The sequence below is a fragment of the Elephantulus edwardii genome, unplaced genomic scaffold, assembly GCF_000299155.1.
Source record: "Elephantulus edwardii isolate Elephantulus edwardi_28Jun2011 unplaced genomic scaffold, EleEdw1.0 scaffold00026, whole genome shotgun sequence".
Taxonomy (NCBI): Eukaryota; Metazoa; Chordata; class Mammalia; order Macroscelidea; family Macroscelididae; genus Elephantulus; species Elephantulus edwardii.
The window spans coordinates 18,912,286-18,922,679 of record NW_006399776.1 but is presented as its reverse complement, the minus strand read 5'-3'; the positions used below and the strand labels follow the sequence as shown (position 1 = coordinate 18,922,679).

The following is a 10,394-nucleotide window of genomic DNA, read 5'->3' as shown; positions in this document are numbered from 1 at the left end:
TCCAGTCAGTTGGCCAAGTGGTTGTTCTCCAGATTTCTTGGCACAACTTGGTGAGCACGTCCAGGGCAGCATCTGTTAGCTGAAATATGTCAATTGGTATACCATCTATTTCTGGGTCCTTATTTTTTGCTATTTCCTTCAAAACAGCCTGAACTTCTTCCTTCATCACCATAGGCTCTTGCTCAATGACTAAGGAGGATAGAAGGAGAATTGATGCCTTTGAGCTGGGGTGCTGGGGAAGAGTATTGAGGGTACCATGGACGGCTAGGAAAACAAACAGATTCATCCTGGAAAGGGTTAAACTGGACGGCTCCTTGCAGACAAGGATTCTGAGGCTTCATCTGACATACTTTGGACATGTTTTAAGGAGGGACCGGTCCTTGGAGAGGGACATCATGTTTGGTAGGGTGGAGGGACGGTGCAAGAGGGGAAGACCCTCTATGAGATGGATTGATTCAGTGACTGGGGTAATCGGGATGGGTGTATTGGGGACAGTGCGCCTGGCACAGGACAGAGCAGAGTTTAGGGCTGTTGTACATCGGGTTGCTATGAGTCGCAAGCGACTCATCGGCATATAACAACAACAACATAAACCCCACAGAAGATTGTTTCTTTTTCTCCTGTAAATCCACTGCTGGATTTGAACCGCATACCTTTGTATTGACAGTGTAACTCCTTACCACTAGGCCATCAGAGCTCCCTTCATAAATAATGAGTGCCATAATTTTAAAAGACATGTAACATTCCCCTGTGTGAGGAGGGGTTCAACAAACCAAGCATGTTCATGTTTATTGCTGCCTTGTTCACAATAGCAAACAGTTGGAAACAACCCAAGTGCCCATTAATAAGCGACTGGATAGAGAAGCTGTGGTATATTCACATAATGGAATACTGCGGTGCATTGAAAAACAAGGAACTCATGCATTATTATACAAAATGGTTGACCCTGGAGGACATTATGCTGAGTGAAATATCTCAGTCACAAAAGAACAAATACTGTAAAGTGCCACTGTTGTAAAGTAGGACTGACATGGGGTTGGGTGGGAATCAAAGAAAAGAGAGGCTAAATAATGTGTACTTCATTGAAACAGATGAGGAAGAGAACTGTTTAAGAGAAATATATGATTAGGCATTATTGTCATGACAAGAGTCCAGAATGAAAGCTGCATAGTGGAGTGGACTGGGGTGAGAGAGGATTGTATAACAATGAAAGATTTAATTTATTATTTATTTATTATTAATTAATGCTTAAATAAACAAACATACATACAATCTCATGAGAAAAATTTTACTCTCTCCTAGCATTTTTCTTCTAGATCTGTCAAGATTCTGCTTAGAAAAACTGTAGAAAAGATGCTTAACTTTCTACAGGAGCCCTTGATTAAAAAATTAAGCTTAACTGTATATTCTTTTCCTTTCATGTGGCCTTGGGCCATTCCATAAAGACTTAGTTTCTTACTAGGTATTATCAACTTCTTTAATTTTCAAACTTAAAAAATATCTTTAGCTTGTTACTGAACATTTTTAGATTTCTGATTTAAAAACTTCTATATTATTTTTAGGTCATGAATTTACTAACAACATGATAATGGCGTTATTATTTTAAAATAATGCTTACCGGAATTCTAGAGAGATTGGCATTAGAAACTATGTTGTGGTGGGAGATGGTTTTGGAGGATGGTCATTCGTTCATAGTGATGAACAAAGTTCTATTTTCATTATTCACTCTCACATACCAAGTTTCTTACTGTAATTAGAGATCATAAAACAAGAAGATCAAACATATCTTCAACAAACATGACAATTTCCACACCATATTGAACTTTTCATATTGTTCGACTTTGTTACCTAAGAAAGAAAATTCCTCAAGTCACTAAGGAGTCCTAGACTTATCAGAAGTCAGTCTTTATTTTGATAGCAATTCAAACAATCATGGAATATAATGATATATTTTAATTTATGAAAACATAAAGGTACATTCACAATTAGTAAAGTTTTATTACAGTAACATTCTAGGAAATATTAGGAATATTACTGTATAAAATTTTCCAATATTAAATATTACTTTAAAGGGATATGTCATAGATTGATATTTTAGGAGTTTTGTTTTATAGTAATTTTGTTTATATTTTACACATGCTCCTCTTTTTTCACTGATCAGTTTGATTTGTTTCATTTTCATCTTATCTGTTTTAATAAAATCTTGCTTCTCTTTATCTTGTATAAAAAGCAAGCATACAATACAGATGACAAGCCTTCACATATTAACATTTCACCTTGAAAACTATTCATGTTATTTCTCAAGCATATTCTAAGATGAAATTACAACAATGCTTGGATCCTGTTTTTCAGAAACATTTCTCAGTCTTTTCATATGTTCATCAGACTCTTAACAGTTTCTATAAGATTATTTTGGGAATTAGATCCATAATATTAGTAAGAGTTTGACTTCTGTTAATTATACAGTTTAGATAACTGGAAAGAACATCAGGATATCTTATCCACCCCTGGAACATATTTAATACAGCATAACTCAAGTAAGGCTACACATATAGCAACAAATGACTCCCTGTACTGTATTTTTCACTTTGTTTTGTGTTTCAATTGATTTTAGAGAGGGAGATGATTTATTCTATTAAGGCTGAGTTTATAAATAAAATACACTAGTGTACGTGCTGTATAAACAGGTAAGAGAATGACCACATTTATGAGAAAATCATTTAATATTCTCTGGGTCCAGATCTCTCTCCCATTTGACATAATCTTCTAGAGAGATTTCTTACCTAAATTTGTTTCTGTTTCCCTTAATTTAGATACTTTTCTTCATTCTCTATATAAATCTCTGACATTCTGGTATGAATGATTTTATCAGATAATCTTCCTTGGATAACTTAGGGGGAAAAGATAAATTTGGAGAGACAAAATAAATTTCATCTAATTTTCAGTTTTATTCAGAATTGGTTTTAGACTATCAATTTATACAAAGGAGAATCTGCTAATTCTTAAGCACTTCAAAGTAATAAAATGCATCAATGTCCCTGAGTTACTATATGTAATCCAAAATATTCCTACTGAATACTGAAGGTATTCAGCAGGAGAAAGCTGACTGTTAATGTATCATTCTTCTCTTTTAAGGTATACTTAAAGTTGTTAAAAATCTAGAAGCAAATAATTTTTTTAGGACTTTTTTCTGTAAGATGAGTTAGTGGGCTGCTTTTGTCAATGCTTCCCTGAAAAGTGGCATTACCATCTTCTGTTAGTAATTAGTGTATTCTAGATACTAAGTTTGATTTTTCCCTAAACTGTAAAGGTAAAAATGTATTTTTTTTTAAATGTAGTGTGTGTGTGTGTGTGTGTGTGTGTGTGTGTGTGTAGTCCACAGTGAGCTGCATTGCTTACCCAAAAGTTATGTATCACTCAGGAAGTTTGAATCAACAAGCACCAATAAGGAAGAAAGATGGACAGTCTCCATACCTTGCCATTTCAAGCAGTGGAAACTTGATAGAGGGTCATTCAGTTGGAACTGACTCAATGGCAGTGAATGAGTGACTCAATCTATAAACTTTCCCACTCTGTAGATTATGATAGGAGCTTCTTTTTCATTCTTTCTAAGTTTCTAAGTTCCAGTTATATACATTTGTGTTGTGGTGTGGTTATTAGGTGCTGTTGAGTAGGAATCAGTTTATTGCTGAACCTTCAGTGGGTATTCAGAGGTTGTAAATCTCAAGAGAGAAGAATGCTCATCTCTGTGGTAAAACAGCTGGTGAATTCGAACCACATGCCTTAGGGTTGGCAGTGAAACACCTTATTATCAACCCACCAGAGCTCCCTATAATAATTTTGTAGTAACTATTAATAATAGTATAAAATATCTCTTTGTACTTTACTCTTCTTTACTCCATTTGTTAAATTACTGAATTTCTTCTAAGAAATGAAGGAGTATTTATGGCTCGGTGGATGAGTCCTAGGCTGCAGTTTGAAATCATTAGATGTGGTAGAATATGTGACAACATGCTTCTGTAAAGATTGTAGCCTTGGAAACCTACAGGGGATTTCTAATCAGTCCTATAGCGTCACTGTGAGTCAGAATCAACTTGATGGCAACAGGCTAGCTAGGCAGAAAATATTATAATGGAGCACAAAAATGAGTAAGAAATGCTTCTTAAAAAGAAAGAATGAAAGAACAAAAGAGAGAAAAAGAAAGAAAGAAAGAAAGAAAGAAAGAAAGAAAGAAAGAAAGAAAGAAAGAAAGAAAGAAAAAGAAAGAAGGAAGGAAGAAAGGAAGGAAGGAAGAAAAGTACTTCACTTTGAGAAATGTAATAAATTATTTCATGGTGCTCATAAGCATATTATATTTGATACTCAAAAGGATCTTGTAAGATATTATCCCTTAGATTGACTAATAAAGAATGAAACTCAGAGAAGTTTAACCCCTTGCCTGATCTAACTCTACTGTTGGAGAATACATGGCATAGGTTCTATATAAATAATTCTAAAGCTTGTATTCTACATGATAATATTTTATCACTCTGTTTTAAAAAATAGCATAATCCACATGCTTTAATCACTTTCATGTCTAGATCCTTGTTTCCATTCTCAATTTGTTCTAAGTACATTTGAAAGCATTGCAGAAACAAAAAGAAGAGATCCAAAATGTACTTTGTCATACATACACAGAAATGTATGTTTTTCTCAGGATATATTTAAGTTCTTTTCACCTTGGAATGTGATTCTGTAAGTGCTTAGACTCATAATCTGATTACTCATATGCAGCTTTTGTGTTACATCTTTTTGTGTTGTCTTACATCTTTTGTTCCTTTTTTCTCTTTCCCTAGGTCAGCTGGTATTCTTGGTTGGAAAAGAGGAAATGACTCTAATGTGTCAGAATTTGTTCTTCTGGGCCTTTCTTCATCTTGGGAGCTGCAGCTGTTCCTCTTCTTACTATTTGTGATGTTTTACATGGCTATTGTCCTAGGAAACCTCCTTATAGTAGTGACAGTGCAAGCCGATGCCTACCTGCTCCAGTCTCCTATGTACTATTTTCTGGGCCATCTTTCCTTCATTGACTTATGCTTGAGCTGTGTTACTGTGCCTAAGATGTTAGGGGACTTTCTAAGTCAAGGAAAAACCATCTCTTTTTCAGGATGTGTGACCCAGATTTACTTCCTCCACTTTCTGGGAGCCAGTGAGATGTTCCTGTTGACAGTCATGGCCTATGATAGGTATGTTGCCATCTGTAACCCTTTGCACTACCTGACTGTCATGAACCGCCAGTTATGTCATCAATTGGTTTTTGCCTGTTGGTGTGGTGGTTTTATTCACTCCATCACACAGGTCATACTGGTCATCCAACTACCCTTCTGTGGGCCCAATGAATTGGACAATTTCTACTGTGATGTCCCACAGGTCATCAAGCTGGCCTGCATGGACACCTATGTGGTAGAAGTACTGATGGTCTCCAATAGTGGTTTGCTATCTCTCGTCTGCTTCTTGATCTTGCTGTGCTCCTACGCTGTCATCCTGATGACGCTGAGAACTCGCTTCCGCCAGGGGCAGAGCAAAGCACTCTCTACCTGTGCCTCTCACCTAACAGTAGTCAGCCTGATCTTTGTGCCATGTGTTTTCATTTACCTGAGGCCTTTCTGCAGCTTCTCTGTAGATAAGATATTCTCTGTGTTCTATACAGTGATTACACCTATGCTGAACCCTCTCATCTACACACTCAGAAATGCTGATATGAAGAAAGCTATGCAGAAGTTGAGGAAAAAGCATGTGACATTTTGTTGCCACAATGAAGAATGAATAGGAAGAGATAACTTAGAAAGCATAATTTCTTGGGGTTTTTTAAACTCAGTATGTACCAGAAAATTAGCAAATGAGTGAAGAACAATTTGATGACTTTGAGATAAAAAGAGAACATAGCTGAAAAATTATAATACATTACTCCTAAATATAATTGAGAGGCAAAGGTGGCTTCCCTAGGTGTCAAAACTTAAGCAAGAAATTCAGCAGCATTTACTGGACAATGAATGATAACAAGAATTAGTTGATTGCTACAGTCTATTTTGTCTATATTTGTCTATATAATTGTTTTCAAGTAAAAGAAGACATTGCACCTCCATTCATGGATGCTTCAATAAGAGATGCAGCCACTAAGTGTCAGAAAGTGCCTTTTAATGTCTCATTGGAGTTTCTTCTGAAGCATGCAAATTCCTTTGCCCTGTTTCAACAGATCCTGGAAACACCACCAACTACTCTACATATTAGAGTGCACCAAGCAACGGTATTCTATATTGTGCCAAATTTTAGAAATTCATTAGGTAACTTACTTGAATGAACATATCCTCTTAACAGAGTTTACATGTGATAGAAAGGAATTCTTGGGGTCCTTGGATGATAGAAACTATAAGTATTCTTTTCCAGGGGACACCTTAAAGAAATAAGAGGGCACTTTACTTCACGTTGAGTTTTTTCTTGAGTAACATTATATTTGATTAACTATTTAACTGATCATAATGGGTAAATGATCTAATTTGAAGGAAAACAGAAAGTAGGAAAAAAAGTTGTAGACGTAAAGCATTCATCCACCTGATCCCTAGTTGTTCATAGTTATTACTACTGAGTCTCAAAAATTACTTTGAGGAGTCAGTACTATTCTTTAACTTCATTGCTGTAAATAAATTTGTAGTTGTTGAGTGACCTGCTTGGGATTGATTTAAAAAATGTAATCAATCAATGTAATCAGTAATTTTAGAAGGAAGAACAAACATATTTTACTCTCTAGAAATAACATTTATATAAATTACGTGGACAAATTGATTTATTTTTATTCCATTTGTGTTTTAAAAAAACACTACTATTTTTTTTGTCAACATATCACACACCACTATTTACTTCAAGAAATTTTCTTATTTACAGGAATATTTTATGTATCAGTGATTATTTTAGTATTATATTTATTTAAAAGGTTTTCCAAGTCTCACCCTTTTCATGGTGGTAAAAACATAAACAACAACAATACAACAATTTTATGTGTGTAAGTCAGTGACGTTGATTATATTCTTCAGGTTATGCAACCATTCTTTTTTGTAAAAATAATTTTAATGAGCATTTACAGAGATTTTGGATTTCCATTCATTAAAAACACTACTATTAAAGTTTATTCTGACTCACAGTGGCTCTTCATTGGATTTCCTAGGGTGTACATTTTTATCAGAGGAGAATGCTGTCTTTCTTAGACCACTGACTGTTTTGGTTAACAGCTGGAAATGTTTAACATGTGTGTTTTGTTTCATACCTTTGAATCAGACTTGTCTCATAACTGACCGCTAGCAGGTTTTCAAATATCACTGGAGGAGATTTCCCATGTTTTTCTGCAGAGAAGCTGGTCGATGTGAACTATGTGCCTTTGGACTGACAGTGCAGCTCCTTACATTAAAACTCCAACATACAGGAGTTTCAAAAAACTGAAAATCATACTTATTGCTGTTGCATTGATTCCAAATCGTGGAGTCCCCTTAGAATAGAGAAATATCGCATAATGTTTTCTAGACTGTACATTTTTATAGAAGCAGACTGCCATTCTTTTTTTCTGTGGAGTAATGGGTGGGTTTCAACTGACTGCCTTTTGGTTAGCATTTGAACTGTAACTACTGCACCACTGGGACTTCCAGAGTTATGATATTTCTGAAAACAGTTCACTTCAATATTTATATTTAAAGTTATTTATTTTGAAAGGGAGCTCTGGTGACCTAGTGGTGAGAAGCTGTACTGCAACTGTGAAGGCACGTGGTTCTAATTCACCAGATGTTTCGCTGGAGAGAAGGGGCAATCTCCTCTAGTGCCAGCTGGATCTCACTTGATGGTTTACAAGGAAAAATAAAATGCAGTTATTTATTTCTAACATACTAGTACTTGCAAATTTTCATGGATATAGAAAATATATTGATTCTATTTACTGAATAAAAATATAATAGTCAACTTTGTGGAAGAAGGATGGACAATCTGAAAACTTGTTGAAGGGTCAGCTGTGGGTTGGTTCCAACAACAGCCAACTTTTGCTAATTTTTATATTGTGTGTACTTGTCCAGTCATAACTGACCCAGAGCTGACTTTATTTCCAAATTTAGAGAGGTATTTTCTAATAAACTAGCTGAAAATTCTCAGGGGAAAAAATAATAAAAATCTATCCATTAGTAGGGTACACTGAGTAATTTGCAATGTACTTAATTATGTGAGAGCTTTCTTTAATGTTGTACCAAGAATAGAAATTATCTTTCTGTGCTTGGAGTTAATGACTTTTTTTAAAAGAAATTTTATGTCTGTCTACCTGCGTATGGAAGAACTTTTTATAGGCCAAGAAGAAGGGTTATTTATAAATAGCATGAAATGCTCCCCTTTCTTCTTTATTTCTCAACGTTTCATAGGATTCCTGGGATTATAATATGCATCTTCTATGTCTCAAAAGTGGAGAAGTAAGTATAATCTTCTCTGGTGCAATTTATTGGTTCTAAAAACCCAGTGGAGGATCAGTTTTGAGTTGGTTCTAACTTGACAGCACACAGCAACATCATCATCATTTCTAGAAAAACAGAAACCAGGAAACTGCCAATTAAAGAATGATGTGTGCTAGCCAGGTGTATTGCTGACACATGAAGCTCCAGGCTTTCTTTAAGATCATCTGAGTGCGGCACCCTTAATTTCTGAAACTCCCTTGCAAACAAAGTTCTTGGAAAATAATTTTGAATGTCCTGTTAATAACTGAAATGGCAACATTATGTAAAAGAAATAAAATAATTTATGTATTTTCTTCTGCATTTTCAAGATTACACTTTTCTCTAACCAACTTTCTTTATTAATATAATTGGTAAAGTTTCTGTTTTGCCGACAGTACTGCTATTGTTTGGATGTCGGTGGCTCTAGAGTTCTCCTTTCAAATGTCCTAATCCTATTTTTGGGTCTTCCTGGACTTCTTTGAGGCAGTTCTCTGGAGGGTGGACCATCCCACTAGTGTGTGCACTTTAACTTGGAGGATGCCTTAGTGACTCTGTGTGGGAAGTGTGTGATCAAAGCCTGGATGCTTGGCTGCAGAGTACATATTCATGCACAAGAAATTCTCATGGTGGAACATGAAACTAAGGGAATGAGAGCTGAGACCTAAGAGTCAAAAGCCTATTCCCCCCACAACCCCCCCCACCGCCCCATACCTTTTTCCTGGTGCAGAATGTAAAAAATATCTGAGAATTTTAAGAAATTTTATATTAATTTGCTTACAAAACTTATACATGGTGTTTCACACTATTCTTCATTCATCTTGAATTTCATACAACTCTTGCCATGCATTACGTTTCATAAAATTTATCACCATTTGGACCTTGCCCATCGTTACCCTGACTTTTCAGGTCCCCACTGGATCTTTCCCATTTCCTTCACCCGTTCCCTTCCTCCACCAAATTGTGAAACCCTGTGGTTTTGCCCCTACCCATCCTCACGCCTCTGCTCACTTGGGTCCCCGTACATGTTTTACTAGTTATCCTTCTATTTTAACAATGGTCCTATGCAGTATTTGTCCTTATGAGGATGAGTTCATTCACTCAGCTCTCCAGTCTCTCCCAAGTTATGTAGCATTTTTCAAAATTGTTGCTCATGAGTGGTGCAAAGTATTCCATTGTGTGTATGTACCACACAATTTTTCAATCCATTCAGTTGTGGTTGGACATTTGGGTTGTTTCCATGTTTTTGTGATGGCTAGTAATTCTGCTATGAATATTGATGTACAAATCTCTATTTGTGTCTCAGTTCTAGTTTCCTTGGGGTATATTCCTAGTAGTGGGATAACTGGGTTATATCGAGTTTTTATGTTCAACTTTTTGAGAAAATGTCAAACTGCCTTCCAGAATGGTTGTACCATTTTACAATCCCACCAACAGTGTGTGAGAGAGTTCCCTACCTCTTCACATCCTCTCCAACATTTATTGCTTGCTGCCCTACCAAGCTTTGCCACTGTTACTGTGGTGAGGTAGTATCTCATCATGGTTTTGATTTGCATCTCTCTTATGTCCAATGAAAATCTGAGAATTATTAATTTGAAATTGACCTTCACTATTTGTGAGAGAGTATGAGTACATATTAAATTTTCTTACCTTGCCTTACAATTTTTAAGTATTTAGACACATGTTCTATGGGCATAATTTTTACTCTGGGTTCCACGAATATTGGCTCCTTTTTTCCAGGATCAGTGACAATTTGGTGAATTTGGCTTCTTTTTTTCCAGGATCAGTGACAATTTGGGATGTTAATATAACTGAAAAGAGAGGAAAACTAGTATGATTCATGTAATCATAATAGGATGTATTGATTTAATATTTCGAGAACACTAGTGTAAGCATATTTTT

General features: G+C 35.7%; 1 protein-coding gene across 1 annotated transcript in view; it reads left to right on the top strand.

The window, feature by feature from the left end:
• The window catches only part of LOC102862774 (olfactory receptor 4Q3-like), a 28,297-nt gene extending 22,495 nt beyond the window's left edge, over positions 1–5,802 (top strand). The window contains exon 2 of the mRNA XM_006883265.1: positions 4,836–5,802. Within this exon, the coding sequence (XP_006883327.1) occupies positions 4,836–5,802 (967 nt within the window). The remainder of the gene's footprint in view (positions 1–4,835) is intronic.
• Positions 5,803–10,394: the final 4,592 nt, after the last annotated feature.